General features: G+C 44.7%; 2 protein-coding genes across 2 annotated transcripts in view; one reads left to right on the forward strand and one right to left on the reverse strand.

Annotated features, from left to right (window-relative positions):
- Nucleotides 1-10,131, forward strand: part of LOC126109892 (uncharacterized) — a 76,212-nt gene extending 66,081 nt beyond the window's left edge. The window contains exons 5-6 of the mRNA XM_049914980.1: nucleotides 1,696-1,849; nucleotides 9,379-10,131. Coding sequence (XP_049770937.1) covers nucleotides 1,696-1,849; nucleotides 9,379-9,452 — 228 coding nt within the window. The 3' untranslated portion in view covers nucleotides 9,453-10,131. The remainder of the gene's footprint in view (nucleotides 1-1,695; nucleotides 1,850-9,378) is intronic.
- Nucleotides 9,916-25,385, reverse strand: part of LOC126109893 (pleiotropic regulator 1) — a 37,641-nt gene continuing 22,171 nt past the window's right edge. The window contains exons 8-10 of the mRNA XM_049914981.1: nucleotides 17,011-17,212; nucleotides 10,701-10,832; nucleotides 9,916-10,619 (exon numbers count right to left, since the gene is read on the reverse strand). Of these exons, the coding sequence (XP_049770938.1) occupies nucleotides 10,560-10,619; nucleotides 10,701-10,832; nucleotides 17,011-17,212 (394 nt within the window). The 3' untranslated portion in view covers nucleotides 9,916-10,559. The remainder of the gene's footprint in view (nucleotides 10,620-10,700; nucleotides 10,833-17,010; nucleotides 17,213-25,385) is intronic.

A 25,385-nucleotide genomic window follows, 5' to 3' on the forward strand; every position in this document is an offset into this window, starting at 1 on the left:
AGCCAATAGCGCGAACACACAAATAAGAAAAGTTAATGGTTTAAATTAATATACGTACCATTCACCTATCATATTGGTCTCAAAGATTAATAAGCTGGAAGAGAAGCCAAGCTCCCACATATAATGTTGATCTTTTTTGCGCATGTTACACTTTAAGATACATCACACAAATGTGCCAGTAAAATTTTTAATAACAACTTAAATGTCTGATCTTCTGGGCTCGAAATTCTTCTAAATGGTCATCCTCAAAGAGTTGATTTTTAAATGAGAGTCAAATGCTTTGTGATTTAAGAAATTCATCGTACATTCTTGAACATAGCTCATCTTACGTAAAAGGAAATCTTTGAAAGTAATGCTTTTCAAACCACCATTCGCAATATTTTCCCGCGACCTGTTAGAAATAGGTTCGTTTCAGCAGTTGCAAGAGAGTGCCAGATAACCACGCTTGCACAGCTACGACGACACAGGAAACCCATATGTTCGTACGTGTAAAACATTAAAAGATCTTACATTATGTCATAAAAGAAACAAGACATCAGAGGATACTTTTGTGAACAATACTAAAACACATAATTTGGCTTAAAATGCACATTTGTATGCAAATTTTCTTGCAGTAGCAGTACTGTATTATCTCATGTTTGGTTCTTTATTATGGCATAATGCCATACGTGCACTTGAAATCCAGTAAACAGTTGAAACTAGCCAATAGTGTGAAATTAAACACTTTGTTCCAAATAAATTGACTGCCTCAACAGAAAAGATTAATAAAAGCCAAATCTCTTTAGCAAACCGGCCAAAATAACTTCATTGTTCTGTAAGGCGATTAATGTTTGACTGTCAGAAAGGTGGAAATAAAATCTAAAACTAATAATATATTTTAGCCTTCCGTAAATACGCGAACATATTTTAATTCATTTGACAGCTCCCGGCCACAAAAATCCATTTTGTTATCATTTAATGCGAGAGCAATAAACGAAGAGGAAACAACAAAATCACTACACGTAAACACAGGTCATGTGGAGACGACCCACCTCCCCACCACAAGTCAGACTGCTCTGTGCGTCAGCTCCAGATTTACTAATTTCCGAACCAGGGCAATATTAAGTAGTGGCGCCCAGCCACACATCTGTAACGAGAAGTGGGAGAAGGTACTACTCATACACGACTAAACTGCGCATGCGTAAGAGCCCACCCGCAACTGCTGAAACAAATCTATTTAAACAGTTGTCACGCCACACTCATTGGAGGCAATTTGTTGTTACAAAGCATTGCATAGTCTTCCTAAAGCCTTTGACACACTTTGCTGTTGGCAGACACTTGTATGAGCACTGTTTTGTTGTTGTATACGGCACATTTCCTTTGAAACTTGGGTTTTATTTTCTTTCTTTTTTTTTTCTCCTGTTCATGTTTTGTTGCTGCAGTATTATTCTGCAGTAGCGGGATACAGTAATATCCTTTGTTAGAGTATTGGTTCTTACCAGTCAAAATCACAAAAATTTAACTGAAAACTAAAATAATGAAAAATTCCCGGGTTTTTCCCGGATCTCCCGGTTGTCCCGGGTCGTATACACCCTGTATAAGAGTAATGTTGAAATAATTCCCTTAAATATCAGTGTGGCAGCTCTTTGTCGGTATACAGTACAGAAACATGCAGCAGCGGCCACATTCCATGTGCCCCTGTCTCCTCTGCTGCAGAGGTCCCCCGGGCTGCTGGTGCCGTGGCTGGTGCTGAACGGGCTGTCGGTGCCACTGGTGGTGCTGGCGGCGGTGCTGTTCGCCGTATTGGCTGGCCTCGGTGAGGCCTTCCTACTGATGACAGCCATTCTCCTCGTCGGCATTTGTGTCTCCTGTGAGTAAGTCTAGTAGAGCGCACAATTTCAAAATAGTTTCACAACGGCACTGCAGTGGACATCAGATGTTAAGTCCCGTAGTGCTTAGAGCCATTTGCAGTGAACGGGGCTCTGACGCAGTACCACAGGTACACTTATTATCTGAAAGTACAATCAAACGTAATATTGAGCTGTGTGTTATATCTAATGGAGAATCGTCGACAAATGTAGAATAACTTCAGGTGTGCAACAGGGGAAGTGTGTTAGGGCACTTCCTGTTCACACTGTATATTAATGACTTTGCAGACAATATTAACAGTAACCTCAGACATTCTACAGCTGATGCAGTTACCTATAATGAAGTAATGTCTGAGAATGGCTGCAAAAATGTTCAGCGAGATCTTGATATGATTTCAAAGTGATGTTATAAGGCTGGCAACTTGTGAGTCACAGTTTGAATCAATAATCTCATACAAATAGCAGGGTTTAACAGTTGGTACTGATGTGAAACGGAATGACCACACAGACTCAGTCACAGGTAAAGCAGATAGCAGACTTCTGTTCCTTGGTAGAATACAACAAAAATGCAATCAGTCTCTAAAGGAAACGGCTTACAAAACACTCATGAAACTGATCCCAAAATATACCTGATGTGTGTGGGACCTGTTTCAAACACTCACTAACAGGGGATATTGAACATATGCAAACAAAGGGGAACATGAATGGTCACAGGTCCAGCTTTGTTAAGAGCCTATGGGAGAGCATCATGGAGTGAGGGAGAAAAAAAGAGAATAGAAGAGAGAGGGGAGAGAGAGTGAGAGGAAGATGGAAGGGGAGGGGGGGGGGAGACAGAAAGAGAGAGAGAGATGCTTGAAGCTATATGCAAATGAGGACAAACTTTTAAGTTACTAAGTTATGAATCTAGGTACATACTACAAACCCCTGTAACACAACCATGGAGATAGCAGAATACCAAAGAAAACAGTGCACACAGAGGTGTCTAACAATAATCCCTCCCGTGCTCCATACATGAATGACACTGGAATAAGAATTGATAACTACCATCCATTTCACAGATTTTTGTAGAGTATAGATAGAAACATAGATGGCATGTGAATTTTACAATTGTTGTGCAGACTGGTTTGCTGCACCTCTCCATGCTGCTCTATCCTGTGCAAGCCTCTACACACACGCACGCACGCACACACACACACACACACACACACACACACACACACACACACACACATTCTCTCCAATGCTAAATCAGTAATCCCCTGATGGGTCAGTACTTCATAATTAATTGCTCAACATACCCATCTAATCTTCATCATTCTTCTGTACCACCAAATTAAAAAAAAAAAAAAAAAAAAAAACTTTTCTATTCTCTTCTTGTCAGAAATGTTCATCCTCCATATTTGACTCATATACCCAAACAAATACCTTATGGCAAGACTTCCTACCACTTAAATTTATATCCAATGTTAACAAATTTCTCTTCTTCAGAAATACTTTTCTTGCCAGCGTCAAAAAAATGGTTCAAATGGCTCAGAGCACTATGGAACTTAACTTCTGAGGTCATCAGTCCACTAGAACTTAGAACTACTTAAACCTAACTAACCTGAGGACATCACACACATCCATGCCCAAGGCAGGATTCGAACCTGCGACCGTAGCGGTCGCGCGGTTCCGGACTGTAGCACCTAGAACCGCTCGGCCACTCCGGCCGGCTGCCAGCGACAGCCTACATTCTATATCATCTCTACTGATGTCATTTTGTTGCTCAATAGCTAACTCATCTGTTATTTTTAATGTCTCATTTCCTAATCTAATCCCCTCGTCTTACAATATGTTTTCAAATCACCATACTTTCTGATCAACTGGTCTTCCAAGTCCCTTGCCACCTCTAATGGAATTGCAATGCCATCACCAAGATTTTTATGTCTTCTCTCTGAACTTTAATTCATTTTCCTGATTTATGATTGATTTCATTTACTGCTTGTGCACTATACACATTGAATAACATGGGAGATATGCTACAACCCGGCCTTACTCCTTCCTCTTCATATCCTTCGATTGCTTTAACTGTGGTCTAGTTTCTGTACATGTTGCAGACAACCTTCTGCTCCCTGTATTTTAACACTGTTGCCACAAAAATTTCAAACAGTGTATTCCAGTCAACACTGTTAAAAGCTTTCTCTAAATCTACAAACATTGTAAATGAAGTTTGCCTTTCTTCAATCTATCTATTAAGCTAAGTCTCTGGAATCCAAGCTGATATTTTCCCATGTCAGCTTCTACCAATTTTTCCATTCTTCTGTAAATAATTTGTGCACATATTTTGCAACCATGACACCTTAAACTGAGGGTTAAATAGTATTCGTACCAGTCAGAATCAGCCCTCTTTGGAGTTGGAGTCATTACATTCTTCTTGAAGCCTCAGGTTGTTTTGCTTGTCTTGTATTTCTTACACAAAAGGTGGAATAATTTTCTCATTGCTGCATCTTTCAAAGATCTCAGCAAGTCTGATGGTATGTCATCTACTCAAGGAATCATGTCTTTCAGTGCTCTGCGAGATTCATCTCACAGTGTCATATCTCCAACTGTAAGACATGTGATCAATATAGTCCAAACCAGCAATGGGGAACAATCGAGTGATGATAAAAATTGATTATAAATGGAAAAACTACAATGTTAGAGTAAAAGGCACACTTTTCACTTAATTGTCATATTAAGTGTTTATATGTTGTAAAAAGCTGCCACTAGGGGCTTACATTTAGCGATGAAATGCCAAACTACACACAAGTCAGAGCACACTCTTATCCGTGGAATAAAGTCAGCATAACGCAATATGAGAATAATCACCCTTTTCTTTATGCCATTTGCTACCTGCTTCCCTGGAAGCAAAATAACACATGATAAAGTAAGGATGACATAAAAAGCAGGCTAGCACAGACAAAGACAGCATTGCTGGCTAAAAGAAGTCAACTAGTATCAGCTTTAATTTGAGGACAAAAAATTCTGAGTATGTATATCTGGAACACAGCATTTAATAAGAGTGAACCACGAACTGGGGTTAAACCACAAAAGGAGAGAATCAAAGCATCTGAAAAGTGGTGAACAGAAGTACGTTGAAATTTACCTAACATAAGAAATAAAGAGGTTTCCCGCAGGCTCAGTGATGAGACGAATATGTGGAAACCGACGAAAAGAAGGATGATGATGATAATGATTGGTTTTTGGGGCGCTCAACTGTGCAGTCAGCAGCACCCATACAAAGTCCCAATGTTTACACATTCCATTTTCTTTTCACAATCCAATCTAGCCAACTCTCACAAATGATGATGATGATGATGATGAAATGATAAGGACAACACAAACACCCAGTCCCCAGGCAGATGAAAATGAGGAGGGACACAACAATGGGATGTGCTTTATGAGATCAATGAATGACTCATGTAGTACTTGAGTGAGCTGTAGAGGGTAAGAACTGTAGTGGACAGCAGAAACTGGAACATATCCAAAAAATAATTCCAAGTGCTGTTCTGGGATGAAGAAGCTGGCACAAGAGAGGAATTTGTGGCAGACCACATCAAAACAGTGAGAAGACTGATAGAAGAGGGTGGGGGAAAACTCTCCAGGAGGGGGAAATTTATTACTAAGTGGACAAGTATGCAAATATTACACTCTGTCATTGGGAAGCTGAGCACTCCCAATGACCTCTCGTACTGCTGGACAGCACGTGTAATATGTCACACAGCTGTTGCAGTGGAGTTGGAATGAGATAAGATGGCCCTTCCTCTGACAGGGATTATGTACCCATACCAACATAGGAATTTAGGTGAGTAAAATTACGGTTTAACATCCTGACAACAATGGGATAGAACACAAGCTCACATGTGATAAGAAACCATCTCACAATTCAAATTAAATGATTAATGGAAAAATTCAGAAAGAGTGGTCAGACAGGGGTTTCAAAGCCACTCTCGCTCCCCTGTGCCGCCTCATTTGACCGTGACCACTACAGCAGCTCTCGGTTACAGCACTGGAGCAGCACATGCCATCTGAATTTGTGGGCCAGGCCTCGCAGTAAATACTGTCGGAAGGAGGAGTCACGTGAGGATGCTTAAGGTTTTTGGGAGGAATATTGTTAATTTTGAGGCAATCACAAGTTAGTTGAAACTGTGACTCAGGGTGCAGTTTAGCTTCTGTGCCAGTAATGAGGTGGCAGAGGATACCTCTTTGTAGTTGGTTAGAGAGAACAGTCAGAGTGCAAGTAAAAAAGAAGGAACAATGAGTAAAGTTTAACTTCCCATCAATATCATTGGAGCAAAACATTAAATAAGGCAGGAACATGGAAGGAAGTTAGCCATATCCCTTTAGAAAGAACATCTCCAGCATTTGCCTCAAGAGATTCAGGGGGAACAGAGGGAAACTTAAATCTGGACATGCGTACAGGGTGTCAGCACACTGGGTGTGTGGAATACAGCTGCTTTATAGAGGGTCACTCAGGACTTTGATTACCTATCATTGTGCCTCAAAATGAAGGACATCCTACTCGAGATGCTTCCCACCCCTCCAAAAGTGGTATTCTGTGGTCCACTCAACCTCAACAACATCCTAGTCCATCCCCATCCACTCCCAATACCAACCCCTTGCCACAAGGGTCATACCCCTGTGGAAGACCCAGATGAAAAACCTTCCCAATCCACCCACCCAGCACTTCCTATTCCAGTCCTGTCATAGGTTTATCCTACCCCAAGAGGGGCCAGGCCACCTGTGAAAGCAGCCATGTCTATTACCAGCCCTGCTGCTATCATTTCACAGCTTTTTTTTTATTGGTATGACTACCAACCAGCTGTCCGTCAGGATGAACGGTCACTGTCAGACTGTGGCCGTGAGCGAAGTAGACCACCTTGTGACACAACATTCAGCTGAACATACCGCATTTGATTTCAATGGGTGCTTCACTACCAGAGCCATCTGGATCCTTCCCTCCACCACCAGCTTCTCTGAATTGCGCAGATGGGAGCTATCCTTACACCACATTCTCTGCCCTATATTTAACTGGCCTCAACCTAGGTAACATACTGGCCATATGCCCTCCACCTAACAGTTTCCCATTCTGCCTTCTCATTCTCATCTCCCACCCTGTTTATTTGCAGCCCTCTGCGAATACATCTGCATGTCTTTCCTCACTTCTCTCCTTTTTTTCCTTTTCTCCCCACCTCCCTGCCCTACAACCTACTGACACTGTGCCTGTTGGGCGGCTAGTCCCTTCACACTTAAACAGACAGTGTTCGTGTCTTTCCCCATCTGTACATTGTTGATATTCCAATCTGGAGTTTCTGTTTGATTTGTCTTCACATATGTTTATATTCTTCATTTGTGTGGCCATAGTGTCCGTAGTTGCTTTATAATTCTAGAGGGTATTTTTGGTCTGTTGTTGCAACTACAAAAATGCGTGATTTTTTCACCAGACGCATTTTGCTTTATTGTGGTAAAGCATCATCAGTGGCCTGTAATTAAGTTATTTACATTCTGATTTGCTTTTTAGATCGAAAAACAATTAGTTAAGAGTAGGTTGAGACACGGATTTTTGTAGTTGCAATGACAGACCAAAAATACCCTCAAGACGTATGTTTATAATATGTATTTTACGTTCTAGGCACATACACACCACATATAACACACGTTCAGAATTGTTGCCTTGTCCGAACTGGGTTCAATGTGTCCAAGACCACTTTTCAGAGCAAGCTGACGCTGATGATGTTAATCTCCTCCAGTGTACGTCAGGCCAGTTTTTATAGAACCATGCATTAAGGTAGTCCAATAGGGAAAAGTTTGAGGACATTAAATCATCTCCTCTTTTCCCTTTTCTTTGTCCATTTCCTCCGGCCTCCTCTCTCTCTCTCTCTCTCCATCTCCTTCGCCCCCCCTCTCTCTCTCCACTTCCTCCACCCCACCTTTCTATCTCCTCCTGTCTCTCTCCCTGTCCATCTACTACTGCCCCAACTCTCTCTGTACATCTGCTCCTCCTGAATCTCTCTCTCTCTATCTGTTCCTGCCCTGAGGTCCATGCCCTCCTCCCCCCTCTGACTCCATCTCCTCCTGCCTTCTATTTCCTCTCACTCCCTTTTATCTCCTCCTTCCCATCCCCCACTCTCCTCTCTCTCTCTCTCTCTCTCTCTCTCTCTCTCTCTCTCTCTCTCTCTCTCTCATTCTCTCCATCCTCGATCAGACCATCTCCCCCCCCCCTTTCTCTGTCTATTTCCTCCTCTCCCCTATTTCTTTCTCCCCCTCACTGTGTCTGTCCCCTTCTCCTTTTCTCCTTCATACCTGTGTCCCTGTCCTCCTTCCCCCTCTCTGTCTGTCCATTTCTTCCTACCCCCTTCTGTTTCCAAGTTTCACTCCCACTAAAACTGGAGGTTGCTTCTTCTTACGCCCCCAGTATTTCATTCCATGACCAAGTTTGGTCGAAACTGATCCAGGTGTTTAGGAGGAGCTTTTCATGTGCTACACTACTTTTTCACCCCCCCTCCCCCAATCCCTTTGATATGTAGGTGGTTCTTACCCCCACAGCAATTCTAGTTAAGGCAGAGTTGTGGAATATATATAGATTCGATCACCAAAAAACTCGCTCAAGGGATGAATTGTCTCATTAGATATATGAAAAGTGGTGTCATCCTGCTGCAGCTGAAAACATAAATTTGCCTCAAGATGCAATATACATTATGTTAACAATGTCCTGATAAACAACTCTTATAACCACATTTTCAAAGAAAATAGGGTTCACTGAATGAAATTTTCACTATGCAGTGGAGTGCGCATTGATATGAAACTTCCTGGCAAAATAAAACTGTGTGCAGGATCGAGACTCAAACTCGGGAAGAGTGGCTTTAAACTGCCAAAAACTTCCATAGGGTTCACTATTTGACAATGCAATGTGGCACACTACACTCCAATTTTATGACAGTGCAATCTGCTTTAATGCAAGACATGGATCTTCAGTTAACTAAGTTCTTATACTTTGACTAGCCACACATCCCCTAAAGTGAAACAACCCCACATCAGTGAAGAAAGCACAATCCCCACCTCAGCCAGTTTGATGTCCATCAAATTGGTTGATTTCCCAGTTCTCTACTTACCAACTAATCTGCATTCTCGAAAAAGAGCAATTAATCTCGTTACTGACACATTGCTCAGCTGTTGCATTTGTATATTTCTCACAAGATGCTTCTAGTACATGTGCATATGAACAACTAGAAAAATATTGTTCAACAGTGAAAATTTGCTGCTCTTGGGAAGACATGTTTACCAAGGAACGAATTGTGCAATATGGCAGATGTCACCGTCTGTTATTGTTACCGATACGTATGGTGGTAGCTTGTGAACAGACTCTTTATTTTCACGTGAAGGATGTTTTAATTGCAATGCAGTTCAACTGATGAAGACAACAGGTTTTTATCGAACAGCATCCACGCATAAGCAGTTTCTCAAAATCAAAGTACTGATTGTCTACATGTGACATTCTCTCCTCTCATTTCAGTCCTGCCAGCCTTCCTGGTCTACATCGTGATGAGCACTCGCTACGAGTTCCAGACCGTGCGGCTGATACGCTAACCTATCAGCCTCCAGCACTCACTTCTGTGTTCGCGACTCACCTGCTGGCTCATATAACCTACAGAAATGCATTGCGGCAGATTTCAGCAAGACAGCCTTTTGTGTAAAATTAACACAACTGAAACTGACGGTCTCATCAAGCTGAAGGATACAAATGGTATCTGACATCAGAAATATGGCCAAATCTGTAAAACTGACTTAGTTTTGTGCTTTTAATTTTTCTTTTCTTTTTCAATTGTGCAACAATTTTATATTAATGACTACTTCTGTCGATTCCAAATCTCTTCCATTTCTATACAATAGTGCCATAATTTTTATGCGACAGTTTCTTAGTGACGTATCTGGTTGCTTACCTCAGATATCAGCAGACATGCTGTAGCTGACGAGCTGATTACTCGTGATATATATTTATGTCTCCTAGTAAGATGGAGATTCCCAAACAGTGCATCAATAAAAATAAATATACTTTAAAAACATCAATTTAATTAAAAATTTAATTGCATTTTGCTAGAAAGCTATATTACTATAAATGTATGACAGGTAAATTCTAATTAAAGGACTGAACTTACATTATGTTACACAAGTTGCCTTATGCTTAGGAAATGTGATTTGCGGAAAAATCCTTATTCTGCTTTCAGCAGACATACTGAATATAATTCCTGCATATTTGCTACTTTAAGTTTTGAAACAAAATTATTTTAACATTTTAATATAGAAATATATTTTTCTAACAAGAGAAAATGTTTCAGTTTTTATTGATTTTTCTATTTCACTATGACCTCAGAGTTGATTGTCGGTTAAGCAACAGCATTCATCTCAAAACTGAAAATGAATTAATGGTGGCTACAGAATGCTGTACATAACTGATTTCTTTAATTAAAATGCCTATATTCTTTTCCAAAAAATGGATCAGTCACCATACACACACAAATTCTCTTACAGTAAAAGATAATGAACTGCAACGATTCTGCTTTTTCTTGATTTGTTATGACTGTTGGAGGAATCTGTGAGAGATGAACTGTTTCTATACTGACATCGCATTTATTTTTAGGTCGGACAGCCATGACCGATCCTTTACATACACGTGCACTGCAACTTTCACCACACTTAGTATTTCCTCCTCTTGAGTATTTCTGGTCGCCAGTGGATCGGGTGTGTTTCTTCGGTCTGCAGACACAAAAAGAGTTATGTTAGTATTGTATACCAAACAATTCGCTCAGCAGTACGTACGACACAGTCAGTACTTACAGCCGTGTCGTCCTCCTTGTAAATCTTTATCGTCTTGTCTGCCTCAGTAGTAATGAGTCGGCTACCGCTCATGTCGAAAGTCATGGAGAAAATGCCGGACTCGCTGTCCATAGAACCTGGCTGCACGGGAGCCTGGAAAATGACATTGAGGCAGTGATAAATGTTCTAAATCCAAATGCTGGAGCAGAAGGACCAAAGATCACTTACAATAAGGCACAGACAGTGAATACTATCGTCACTGTGTGAGGTAGGAAAAAAAGTAGTTAATTTTGATTTTTGGGACGACATATAACCAGAAGAAAACTGAGGCAATGGTGAAGAACGTAGTGACCAGCTCTGTCGTACTTCTGCTCTCAAACTACTTCCATAAGCTGCCATTTGAAGGCACTAATAAAACAAATGGAAATTCAAGGACAGAAAGCCTTCTGTTTCTTCATCAGTATATTTGACATTGAATAGTGATACCCTACGTGTATATATTGTCAGCAGTTTAAAATTAGTAATCCAGTAAAATTTTTGTGGACTGTTTAAAGGAAATGTTTGCAGTTTGATCCACGTCATTTACAGATTTAAAAAGGCTCTGAAGAGTGCAGAGAATTCACAAATAAAATGTCAGTGCACTCGAGAAGACATTCACCAGTATGCAGTCTTCAGTCAGAAACTGACATTTCTTCTAAATCTGAGGGCCAACATCTGTGATATGTGTATTTTGGGTCCGAGGAATACTGTGAAGTTTTTGCAGTGTACAAGAGTATCTTCAAAATTAAAGACACAGCCTAAGAGAAAGTTTGTGAACTGCTCTTTTATGCTGAAGGGAGTGTGAAACCAGTCACTTACCTCAATATTCTACAACCACATCCCCTCCCACAAGTGCGAGACAACCTGATATCTCTATTCTGCACTTCCTCACTAACTTAGCTAATGCTGCCCCCAGCTGACCTCAAGTGGTACCACTGGACCCTAGTATCGCTCCTCCATTGTTTACAGAGGTCCAAACGAATGAGCCTACATCTCAAGCAATGGGATCAAACTCACCAGTTGACTGGAAAGGTGCAATGTGACAAAGAGTTGGTGGTCATATTGACCACTTTTTGGACAAACTGTTATAAAAAGATGCTAACCATTTTGTCTGCTGACTATCCACAGTTCGTGTTCCCTTTGCACCCAGTACCCTGCTCATCACTGTCAATGATACTTCCCTCAACTCTAAAATCCCCAGAGCCCATGGCCTTGCCAGTACTGAACACTACCTCCCCCCCCCCCCCCCCTACCCCACCGACTGATTACAAGCCCAAAAGCTCCTTGCTGGTCACCATGACCAATTATATCCTCACCCCACAATTACTTCTCCTTTGAAAGCATGATCCACAAACAAATCTGCAGTACAACAATGGGCACCTGCATGGCACCATCCAATGCCAACTTATACAAGGGCTATCTAGAGAAAATCTTCCTAACTATCCAGAGTCCTAAACTCCTCACCTGGTTCAGATTCACTGATGACGTCTTCATGATTTGGATCACAAGTGGGCACACTCTATCCCCATTCCTACAGAATCTCAACACCCTCTCCCTCATTTCACTTTGAATGGTCCTCCACAGCCCAACAAGCCTCTATCCTCAATGTCAAACTCCATTTCAAAGATGGCTATATCTTTACCTCTGTCCACATCAAGTGTACTGTACACCAACAATACGTACAGTTCAATAGCTGCCACTTACTCCATAACAAGAAGTCTCTTTCATACACCCTAGCCACTTGCAACTGTCACATCTGTACTAATGAGCTGTGGCCCTCCAAATATGTCAAGCATCTCACTGGGACCTTCACAGACCAAAATTGCCCTCCCCGCCCATGGCTTATATATGAGCTGTCATGCATCCTTGCACTACAGCCTACTCCAGTCTTGTAAAAGCTGTGAAAGCGACTATGCAGTGCAACAGCTTCACTGAAACCACAGCACCACGTTCTACTTCAGGGTAGCCACTAATGAGCTGTCTGTCTGAATGAACAGCCTCCTTCTTTTTCTTTGTCTGATGAAGGGCTTTGTCTGGTAGCTAAGAAACATCCAACAGTCTATCTTACAGTCTATCTTAACCGTAACAATACCAACAGGGTGATGGTACTTTCTTCCCACCTTTCGTAAATATTGTTATCTGGTCATGTACTTACAAGGGAACGGTCAGGCTTGTCATGTTGAAACCTGTGTTGCTTTTTTTCACCACTGTGAGTTAACATTGCAAGAAGTCTGTATGCAGAATTTTAGCTGCTGACACGACCTGGAAGTCTGTAAACAATTTTATGATGTAAGAGATTATTGTCACATGGTTTCCGCGCTTGTAACTGCCTCTTGTACAACCCTGACCTCTCTCGCTATGTTATACCAACGCCATTTAGGGACAAGGTGGCGTTAGCTACACGCCGCTCTCTTGCCACAGCAGTGAGAGAGCTGATTCCCCCAGTGAAAGCGATCGTATGATAATTAAACATTCGTTGACAAATATGGCTGATATGTTATCTACAACATTCTTTCCAAATAGCTATGAAATAGACACAAATAAATATACGATTTAGAAAACATCCAAATTTTATTTCTTGTAATTACCGCAAAAATGCGAAATAGTAATACAATGTTCAAAACATAGGTTTCTTGTGCACCAAAAACATACAAGCAAAGACGACATTTGACAGCCCTGCGAATCACAGACGTTGTTAGATGTCCGTAGACAAAACTGGGCTGGTGTTAGGAATGAATCAGGCCTAGTATCAGTATATTTCGAGGAGTTTCACGCATATTTAATCAAATTCTGAAACCGTTGGGAGGAAAATTGATAATGTAATACTGATTGCAGCTTGATAATATTGTCACAGTGATAGACAGGAAATTGCAGTGATCTGCACACAATAATTTTCTCTGCAAGTTTTCTGTAAAATGCCTTCCACTGACGGAAAAATTCTCTGTCTAAAGGTTGAATTACGTTCGTCGTGCCGGGTGGAATCTGAAGTATCTCTACTTCTCTGTCAGGGTGGGCTTGAAATACATCTTTTAATGAATCAGACCTTTTATGACCTGACCACGAATCTAGAAGGAGAAGAGATTTGTTCCCGCAGAACGGAAGAAAAGCATGACGCATGAAACAGATAACGTTTTCATTTCCCATTTTTTCAGACTTCGATGCGTCTACCACAAGATTGTTTGCGTAGAACATTGTCCTTTTGACACATAGTCCAAAATGTCCAGTTGGTTCTTGAAAACACACATATAGTTTAGGCAGCAATGAACCATCCAGACTAATTATGGGCATTATAGTGTACGAATGGGTGAGTGCAGTCGTGGACTGCGCAATCGCCTCAATATGTTTTTCCTCTTTGAATGACAAGTGTTCTTTTCGCACTCATTTCTTTTTGAAAACCTGACTGATCTGCATTGTACACGTACGATTCACTAAAACTAGCGATCTTATTTTTTTCATTCGTAAAAAAAGCTTCTATCATTTCAATACAAATTTTGTTATCTTTCTTGCCACAATTTTATGTGATCTTTTGAAGTGACTAATCCAACTTTGAGAAGCTGTAAATTCTTTAGCGCCTATAGCATTGGCAATCTCTAACGCCCAATCATGCAAAGTTGTATTGCTGACACTAAATGACTGTTGTCTGGCATTGGTAAATAGCTCAAAAAGTCGCGCATTTATCTCCGTCGCAATTTCCAGTCGACTCTTACGTCGTCCAGTGACTTCCTTTTTCCATCTATACAATTCACATTCGGAACGGACAAAGTGATACTTATTTTGAACAGTACTGACACGTAGGCGTTTCTTACCACTTTCGTTCAACCAATATGTCACCGCTTTTTCTTTTGTCTGATAAGGTAATTGTAGTTGCTGGTGTTACTTTCGGAGATAATTGAAGATGGTACATGGCACTATCACTCGAAGAGTCTTCATGAGTGCAACTTTCGTTGGTGGCTTCGCCGTCTGTAGATTCACAGTCTGCAATATTGAGTGTTTCAGTTGTTTCAAGCCACATGTCTGCGCCATTTACATGCTCATCTAGAAGTTTAAAAACCACATCGCACAACACATAGTCTTCATGCGTGTTTTCTGTTGATTGCTTCATTTGGCATCTGTGGTACATCTCCATGCAAGCAGCAAAACATTTACAGGGTTCGCCATCACCTGTGAGGGGAGATTGAATGTTCACCGTAAAGTGGCTTGCGGAGTATAGATGAACATGTACAGAACATCTTTCACATCTCTAACCAGTTTCAGAACGGTATGTTTCGAAATACGTATCACAAATTAAAAGGATGTGCATGCCACAGAAACGAATATTCGTTTCCCCTTTCCACCAAAACCGTGCAGCGATATTCCTCTTTAGTGAACGCCACGATAATATGGCCGCACTTCCCGACCATGTGCACAACGCTCAAACTCGCCATTTCCAGGGGTGGCCAGCTGTCACTGCAAGCGCCAAGCAGGAAAAACAGCCATGTTCATGATTTTTTTTAGGTGACTTCCAGTTCATGTCAGCAGCTACAATTTTGCATATGGACCTTTTGCACAGTTAAATAACAGTGCTAAAAAAAGCAAAACATGTTTCGGCATGACAAGTCTGACCATTCCCTTGTTAGTATGGTAAAATTCTGAAAAATATATTTATTGTTTTTAATGACTTCTTCTAACCAGATTCTCTCATCAACGTATTTTAAGTACTCTGCAGCTGGTGCCACTTGCCACTTTCCGCATTCCAATTCCTTTGATTGGGCCAGCCTCCTCCTCATAGTCCTCTGGCATCCATCATGTCCCGAACATCTTGATCCCAGCTCCCCCAAGTTTGCCCAAACTTTCTTCTTTCCACTGGGGCCACTCCCACACTTTCTTTGGCCGTCAACTATCACCCATCCCTTCTAGATGTCGGCAATATTTTAGAAATTTTGTCTCTGCAGTGTCAATTACAGGTGTCTATTACTGACACCCATAGTTTGGTATTTAGTAAACAGTCCACCTTGGAGAGGCCACAACTTCATCTCCAAAAGTCCCAGTCCAAGCAACTCGTTTCTGTTTAGTACCCACATTTTTGTTCCGTACATAAAGATGTTTTCAACAACTGAAAGATACATCACATGTTTGAGCCTTTTTGTTATTGAAAAGAACTGAGTTCAGTTGCCATACAGTCCCCTGCCCTGACCTATTTTATTATTTGTGTCATCTTCACTCCTTCCATCTGATGACATCATAACTACCAGATACTTAAAAGACTTGCATCCCCTGATCTTACTGGCTGCAAACTCCAGATCCTCTGTCATATTGTTGCAAATGTTCAGATATTTGGTTTTTGTCATGCTTATTGTGAGGAACTATCTTCCATACTCCTCTTTTAGCTTCCAAAGCATGTACTCAGCATCATCCATGTCTCCTGCTACAATGACTTGATCATCAGCAAAGAAAAGTGCATACGAGATTTTTGTCACCTACAAGGACTCTCATGCCTTCACATTTGCTTCTCCAGGCTGTAAGTGCATCCTCCACATTGATTTTAAATAGTGTCAGCACTAATGCACATACCTGATGTTACTCTTTTGTAACGGGAAACTCCAGTGACAGTGACTTTGCTACTTTGACAGTACTCAGACATCTTTATTTTTATTTTATTATTATTTTTTTCAATTAAATTTAATTCGAAAATTTATTTTTAACTGAGGTGGTCAGAAAGTCTCCTCACCCCTTCCCCTTAGTACTCAATTCAAAATTCCACAATAAATATCATATTCAGTATTTTCATGTTCAAATGATGTCGTTAATAAAAGTCAACAAAACAAGATTTGTATTTTATTCTTATTGTGTTGGTCTTAAAGTGTGCACCCCCCCCCCCCCCCCCCCCCCTCCGGGTTGGTAGTATGTTATTCAAAATGGGTTGCTACTGGTAAGAGAATGCTATAACATATTATCATGTTGTGGACCATACTTAAACACCAGTCTCTATTTAAAATGCATATCGTTAATAAAAGTCAATGAGAATTAACAATATTTGTTTATTTTTTATTTTTTGCAGTGGCCACAAAATACTCCCTCACTGGTAGTATGTCACTGAAAATGCACTGATATTGCTCAGGTTAAACGTGTTTGTTCCCAATCAACACCTTGCTGTATGTGGCAAGCACCAAAGTTTCCATACACCTGGAGACTGCACAAAATAAATTAAGCTTCAAAAAATTAAAAGAATAACAAGCAACACCAACTAAATTGGGCACAGGGAAATGAAATTCACAATTAAACTGCACAGCACAGACAGCCGGCAGCGCCTCACCTGCAGGCGTTGGAAGTTGTAGCCGGTGCGCCAGTCCCAGCAGTGCAGCGTGCCATTGTCCGCACCCGACACCAGCACCCCCTCCGGATTCACCGCCAGGCAGTTGATAATTGCGTTGTGGCCCGGCAGGTTCTGCACGAACTTGCCGTCTGGGCACTTCCACTGCTTGATGTTGTCAGGTGAGGCGGACGCAAACATATACCTGATGACACAGTACGGAAAGTTACGTCTTCTACTGACTGCAGTCGGCGAGGAGCAGTGCGAGGTGCGAGCTGCAGTTAAGGGGGAGAAAGAGGCCTCAGGTAGTAGAGGGAGAGTGCCTGTCCAGCTACGATCGACCTCATAAATATCGGGCCATCAATCGGTACATCCGTAAGGCCAAATGGAGGCCACTCGAGTAAGTGTCACTACTGTCAAATGTTGTTGCCAGTGTCCTATAGATGTTACTGTTGTTCACATTATTACGCTGTTTGCCTGTTTGCTGACAATGTATTGTGCAGGCATTGTGTCAATAGTCATTCCTCTTCCAATTTTCAAACATGACTAAAGAGAAGTGTACTCAACATTATAACACAAAACCGTTGCTCTACATTTGAAGTGCACTGTCCAATGTGAATGTAAAATTCTTCTTTAACAAATATAGTATCAGTGTAACACAAATGAGATAGATTGCAAGTGAGTAAGATTTACGTAAAGTGGTAATCTAAGAACTGACTTCTCATAAGCAGCGAGGATAGCACCAAATTTTAAACGTTTCATCATTCATAAGAGATCGCAGTTCTGCTTTTTACATAGCTTCATGAAACAAAATAACTTTCTGTGAGAGCCAGCTGTGTATTTCATGATTCCAGAAATGAAAGGCAGATGCATTTGACTTCAGTGTTACAATAAGCACAACCAAATTTTATCCCAGAATTAAATGTTAATAATACATTTGCTACAAATCCATTTTCACCACTAGTATTCGCAACGATATCTCACTTTCCCTTAGAAACTGATACGAGACACCTGTCCAGTTAAAGCTGCTGACAAGAGACGCCCTGAGACCTCTGCTGAAACTGCTAGCGAATTCATGCCACTGGTTTTACCCTATAGTGTGCGTGGGATACACGTCACGTGGGTGGACAGTGGAGTGTTCTGCAGTATGGAACTCAGTTGCCTCTCTCTCTTGTAATCCAGACCTCGAGCAGAACAGAGACATAAATTCGCGAAGCAGGTAAAACCCCAAGGGGAAGCAGACTCCCCCCCAGGCACGGAAAGAACACAAATGTGGCAACGAACACTACAGACAAGAAGAGTACAGATGAACACCAGACAGAAAGAAACAGAAGAAAAGAAGATGGCTGGTTGACTGACCACGAGAACAAAAAAAGGAAAAGAGTCAACCGTCCGATTACACACTAAAATCTGCAACCAAATACGAGAGACTTGAGGACAAGAAACACAGAAAGGGAAAGGGGCAGGACCTCCCTAAATGGAACCATAAAAAGGACTACCACGGTCAAAATTTAAAACGTCGTCAGCCACGGAGGCATTGTCGCATAAAACCAAAGGCAAAGTGCCCGGGAGATTAAAAGACTGCCGGAGGGTGTGCAGTCGGGGACACTCCAACAAAATGTGGGCGACCGTCAGCCGGGACCCACACCGACACAGGGGGGGGATCCTCCTGACGCAAAAGATGGCCGTGCGTCAGGTAGGTATGGCCGATGCGGAGCCAACACAGGATGACAGAGTCCCTGCGAGAAGCCCGCAGGGAGGACCGCCACACATCGGTCGTCGCCTTAACAGCCCGCAGTTTATTCGGGGATGTCAGGCCACGCCACTCATCAGCCCACATCCCAAGCACCTTACGGTGCAACACCAACTGCTGATCTCGAGCCGGGAGGCCGATCTCCAAAGCTGGGGCGTCAATCGTCCCTTTGGCCAGCCTGTTGACACGTTCGTTCCCCGGGATGCCGACGTGACCTGGCGTCCAAACAGAGACCACCGAACAACCAGAGCGGGTAATGGCGGAAACAGACTCCCGAATAGAGGATACCAGAGGAGAAGAGGGATTCCAGCGGTCGATGGCCTGGAGGCTGCTCAGCGAGTCACTGCAGATGACGATGGACGTACCTGAGCAGGAACGCATATGCTCAAGAGCGCGCAATATGGCCACCAGCTCTGCAGTAAAAATGCTGCAGCCAGCCGGCAAGGAGCGCTGTTCAACATGGGCAGCGTGAGCAAAAGCGTAGGCAGTGTGACCATCAACCAGGGAACCATCAGTGTAGACAGTCTCACAACCCGAAAATGAGGCGAGGAGCGCAAGAAAACAGCGACGGAGGGCCACAGGCGGAACCGAGTCCTTGGGTCCCTGTGCCAAGTCCAGACGGACGGACGGACGGCCGGGGCAAACACCAGGGTGGCGTAGGTGCACGGACCCGGAAGGGAGGCAGAAGAGGGAATGACCCCAGTTCCGACAGTAGGGCCTGGACGCGGACAGCTATGGAAAGCCCAGACCGAGGTCGCCGTTCGGGCAGATGGGGGACCACGGCAGGGAAAAGCAGGCGATGATGGGGATGGCCCGGCGAGCAATGCACGTGGACAGCATAGTCGCCGAGCAGTCGATGCCGGCGAATCCGCAGCGGGGGAACCCCGGCCTCCACCAGTAGACTATCCACGGGGCTTGTACGAAAAGTGCCAGTTGCAAGCCGAACCCCACAGTGGTGTATGGGGTCTAACAACGTCAACACTGAGGGTGATGCAGACCCATAGGCCAGGCTCCCATAATCAAGCCTGGACTGCACAAGGGCTCTGTATAATCGCAACAGCATGCAGCGATCCGCACCCCAAGACGTGTGGCTCAGGCAGCGGAGGGCGTTGAGGTGCCGCCAGCACTTTTGCTTCAGCTGAATAATATGAGGAACCCATGTGAGCCGGGCATCAAAGACGAGTCCTAAGAAGCGGCAAGTGTCCACCACATCAAGCAGGTGGCCGTTGAGGTAAAGTTCAGGATGAGGGTGGACCGTCCGACGCCTGCAGAAGTGCATAACTCGAATCTTGGCTGCAGAGAACTGAAAACCATGAGTCAGAGCCCATGATGCTGCCTTGTGAACGGCGACTTGCAGCCTGCGTTCGGCAACTCCCGTAGTCATTGAGCTAAATGAGATGCAGAAGTCGTCGGCATACAAAGAAAGAGACACCGATGACCCCACAGCTGCAGCCAGACCATTAATGGCCACGAGAAATAAGGAGACGCTCAACATTGAGCCCTACGGGACCCCATTTTCCTGTATATAAGAGGAACTAGAGGTGGCAACGACTTGCACCCGGAAAGAGCGGCGCAATAAGAAGGATTGAAGAAAAGCCGGGAGCTGACCACGAAGACCCCACTCATGCAACGTAGAAAGGATGTGATGCCTCCATGTGGTGTCATACGCCTTCCGCAGATCAAAAAATACAGCAACGAGATGCTGACGTCGGGCAAAGGCCGTACGGATAGCAGATTCCAGCCGCACCAAATTGTCCGCAGCAGACCGGCCCCGACGGGAGCCACCCTGGGATGAAGCGAGGAGACCGCGCGACTCAAGGACCCAACACAATCGCCGCCCCACCATACGTTCGAGCAATTTGCACAAAACGTTGGTGACGGTAATGGGACGATAGCTGTCCACTGCCAGTGGGTCCGCACCGGGCTTCAAGATGGGGACAATAACACCCTCTCGCCATTGCGACGGGAACACGGCCTCGCTCCAAATGCGGTTAAAGATGGTGAGGATGTGTCTCTGGCAGTCACTGGAGAGATGCTTCAGCATCTGCGCATGGATGCAGTCTGGTCCTGGTGCTGTATCGGGGCAATCGGCGAGGGCAGCGAGGAATTCCCTCTCGCTGAAAGGAGCATTGTATGTTTCAGAACGACGCGTGTGGAATGATAACGGCGTCTGCTCGGCTCACTCCTTTAGAGAGCAAAAGACGGGAGGGGGGGGGGGGGGGGGGGGAGCGGTATGTTGCAGTCGCAGAGTTCGTAGCAAAATATGCGCTGCAAGGTGCTCAGCAATGGCGTCAGCGTCCGTGCAAACAGCACCGTCCAGGAAGAGCCCAGGGACACCCATAGGGGTCCGGTATCCATAAATCCGCCGGAACGTCCTTCTTCTTGGACACGTTCCGTTCCTTCTTCTCGCGTCTGTCCTTAGGGTTGGAGGGCTGGGAGAGCTTCTCTGAAGGAGCGTCGGAAGCTGACGACGACACAGAAGCCCTACGACCAGCAGGTGGTGGAACCTTCAGCCACTGGCTGACATCCGGCTGGGTAGGAGAAGAAACGGAGGAAGGGAGAGCCCCGAGGGACCCCTTCCGCGAGAGAGGAACCGGCAGAGGCAACGCTGGCGGAGAAAGAGGGGGAGGGATCGAGCCCCCCGGTTTTGGAGCAGATGTCACTCCCGAAGGAAGCGTGGGGGGAGTGACAGAAGAGGGTTTGCCCCCAACTGCTAAGGGGGCAACAGAGGAAGGCTTGCCCCCAGACACGAGGGGGGCAGACAGAGATGCACGGCCCCGAGGGCCCACTGAAGGCGGCACAGATGAGGCGACAACCATCACTTGCGAGGGAGGGCGACGATAACGTGGCTGCAGCATAAGATGTTCGAAGGGAAGCAGGATACAACCTTTCATATTTCAATTTTGCCTCTCGATAAGTAAGCCGATCCAGGGTCTTAAATTCCATTATCTTCCGCTCCTTATGAAGAGCGGGGCAATCTGGCGAGCACGGAGAGTGGTGCTCCCCACAGTTGACACATACAGGCGGAGGCACACATGGAGAATCGGGATAAGAGGGGCGTCCGCAATCTCGACATGTGGCGCTGGATGGGCAACGGGAGGACATGTGCCCAAACTTCCAGCACTGGAAGCACCGCATCGGGGGAGGGACGTATGGCTTGACGTCACAACGGTAAACCATTACCTTGACCTTCTCGGGCAAGACATCACCCTCGAAGGCCAAGATAAAGGCACCGGTGGCCACCCTGTTAGTCTTGGGTCCTCTATGTACACGACGGACAAAATGTACACCACGTTGTTCCAAGTCGGCTCTCAGCTCGTCATCGGATTGTAACAATAGGTCACGATGGTAAATAATCCCCTGGACCATATTTAAGCTACTGTGGGGAGTGACGGTAACAGGGACATCACCCAGCCTATCACACAAGAGCAACGCTCGTGACTGGGCTGGGGGGGACGTCTTGAGGAGGATGGACCCATTCCTCATTTTAGACAACCCCGCCACTTCCCCAAACTTATCCTCCAGGTGTTCTACAAAAAACAGAGGCTTCGTCGTAAGAAAGGAGTCGCCATCAGTCCTGCTGCAGACAAGGTATTGTGGCACGTAAGGCTCCCGCTTGGCACTAGATCTGCGTTCCTCCCACGGCGCAGCCAACGAGGGGAACGACTGAGGGTCATATTGCGCAGCATCAAACTCAACTCTGCCTCGCTTAGAGACGCTGGTGGCCATGCGACCACCAGCTTGGCGTGATTTATTGCACTTCATTGCGTCACATCCGCCCAGATGCCACCTACTCCGAACGAGGGCTCTCCCCAAGGGCGCCACCCAGCCAAAGCAACAGGTACCTGGCCGATATCCCGTTGCCCGGAGTCCCCGTGCCCCAGACAAGATGGGCACATACTCCTTGGCATGCGTGGGGAGGAAACAGCTCTGGCATCTGTAGTGCGATCCCTGCGTGGTCAGGGGGCTACCACCAAGAGGGTACATGACGACCCCACCACAACGGACTGGCTACCGTGCTGGATTTTAGGTGTCGAAAGGGTCCACAGTTGTCGTGGGCGCTAAGAAGGGGATTGCGCACAAAACGAGAAGGAGGCAACCCAGAAGATGTTGGGTGTAAATCCCGCCACACGACAAGAGGTAGCATGCAAGATGGCGGTGCATGATGGACCAATAGAAAAACACCACGTAAGGCGTCCTCCCCCAAATGGCATGCACTAACAACGGAAATTTGGAAAAATGGAGGTCAAACCCAAGAGGGGACCATCACATAAGGCCGAAAAGTTTGAGACTCCTTTTAGTTGCCTCTTACAACAGGCAGGAATACCGCGGTCCTAGTCTTACCCCCGAACCCGCAGGGGGAACTGGCCTAAGCCTGGTAACATCCGACCCTGGGCGTGCCTCCTGAACACCGTACATTGAAATATATCCTCTTTATTGTACCTGATTTCCTGTTGTGTCATTTAATGGCAGCCCTGGATGCCCACTCTCAAATCCTGACCGCTCGACCTCTGGCAGACTGTCGTCACGGGGCATATGTAACAACTTCCTCCCCACTTCCCTGCCTGTATACATTAACATTGGTGACCAGAAGTGAGATCATATATGTTAACATTGGTGTCAGAAGTGGGATCCTATACATTAACACCATCGTTTCTAGGGCCCAGGTTTAATACATACAAACAATGTTTATCTGGCTAGCCACAAGAAAGTGTGTCACTTCATTGGTGTGGTGGCAGTTTCAGCAATGTCTCACATTAAGACACTGCTGCACATTAACATGTCAAAATGGGGAGCCGAGACAGTTTTGGGTCACACTGAGAGATTCCCCACTGTTGTCTAGCTGAATACTGGTCCTAAATTACACTTTACGTGACCATCCAAAAATGTAGCTTTCATACAACATTCTGATCAACTTCAATTATACCAGCAACACGACACACACACACACACACACACACACACACGCAAAACCTCTGCCTCTGGCCACCGAGGACAGACTGGGAGTAACTGAGAGAAGTAAAAAAACTGTGGGTGCAGTTGTGTAACAGAAGGTTGTGCAGTGCTGGAGTGGGAGCAGGGAATGGGTTAGGGGGACAAAGGACAGAGACTAGCAAAGGTTGAGGCCAGGAGGGTTACTGGAACGTAGGCTATATTGCAGGGAGAGTTTCCACCTGTGCAGTTCAGAAAAACAAGTGTTAATAGGAAGGAGCCAGATGGCGCAGGTTGTGAAGCAGTCATTGAAGTGAAGAATGTTGTGTTGGGCAGAGTGCTCAGCAACTGGGCGGCCCATCTCTTTCTTGGGCACAGTTTGTTGGTGGCTAGTTGTGCAGACAGAAAGCCTGTTGGTTGTCATGCGCATGTAGAACACAGCATAGTGGTTGCAACTTAGCTTGCAGATCACATGACAGCTTTCACAGGTGGCCCTGCCTTTGATGGGGTACGAGATGTCTATGACAGGACTGGAGTAAGTGATGGTGGGGGGATGTGTGGGACAGGTCTTAAATCTAGGTGTATTGCAGGGATATATGCCACGAGGCAAGGGTTTGGGAGCAGGGGTTGTGCAGGACATTGTGTAGGTACAACAGGTAGCAGAATACCACTGTGGGAGGGCTGGGACAGATAGTGGTTGGGATATTCTTCATTTCAGAGCACAATGAGACGCAGTTGAAACCCTGGCAGATTCAGTTGCCCCTGTCCTGGGTGGTACTATATTTCTCAATGCCCAAGGTATTCCTAACTTATAACCCCCTTCCCGTCACCAAGACCAAATATATCTTCACTCAAAATTACTTCAGCTTTGAATGCATTAACTACAAACAATTCTGTAATATGGTGGTGGGCACATGCATGGCACCATCCTATGCCAAACTATTCACAGGCCATCTAAAGGAATCCTTCCATACCACCCAGAATCCCAAAATCCTCATCTGATTCAGATTCACTGACGATATCTTTGTGCTGGATTGAGAGTGAGGTCACCGTATCCACAATCCTACAGAACCTCAATGCCTTTTCCTCCATTTTCTTCACCTGGTCCTCCTCAACACAAGAAGCCACCTTCGTCAATGTTGAACCCCACCTCAAAAATGGCTACATCAGTACCTCTGTCCATATCAGACCTAACAACCGCCAGCAACACCTCCACTTCAACAGCTGTCACCCATTCCATGCCATGAAGTCCCTCCCATACAGCCTACCAACGTGTCACTGTTGCATCTGTACTTACGAGTAATCCCTTTCCAAATATACTGAGGGTCTCACTTGGGGCCTTCACAGACCAAAATTACCCTCCCAATCTGGTACAGAAACAGATCTCCTGTGCCTTATCTCTCCAATCACCCACCTCCTTCCAAAGCCCCTTTGTCTGGCCGAAAAGGATTATTCCCCTCGTGACTCAGTGCCACCCAGGACTGGAGCAACTGAATCACGATCTCCACCAAAGTTTCAACTACATGTAGTTATGCCCCCTGAAATGAAGAATATCCTACCTGCTATCTTTTCAACCCCCCACCACCACCACAACATATTCTGCTGCTCACCCAACCTACCTAATATCCTTGTCTGTCCCTACTCCACCCTGTTCCCTATTCCTTGCCTCATGGCTCATATCCCTGTAATAGAC

Source organism: Schistocerca cancellata, chromosome 12 (assembly GCF_023864275.1).
Source record: "Schistocerca cancellata isolate TAMUIC-IGC-003103 chromosome 12, iqSchCanc2.1, whole genome shotgun sequence".
NCBI classification, from domain to species: domain Eukaryota; kingdom Metazoa; phylum Arthropoda; class Insecta; order Orthoptera; family Acrididae; genus Schistocerca; species Schistocerca cancellata.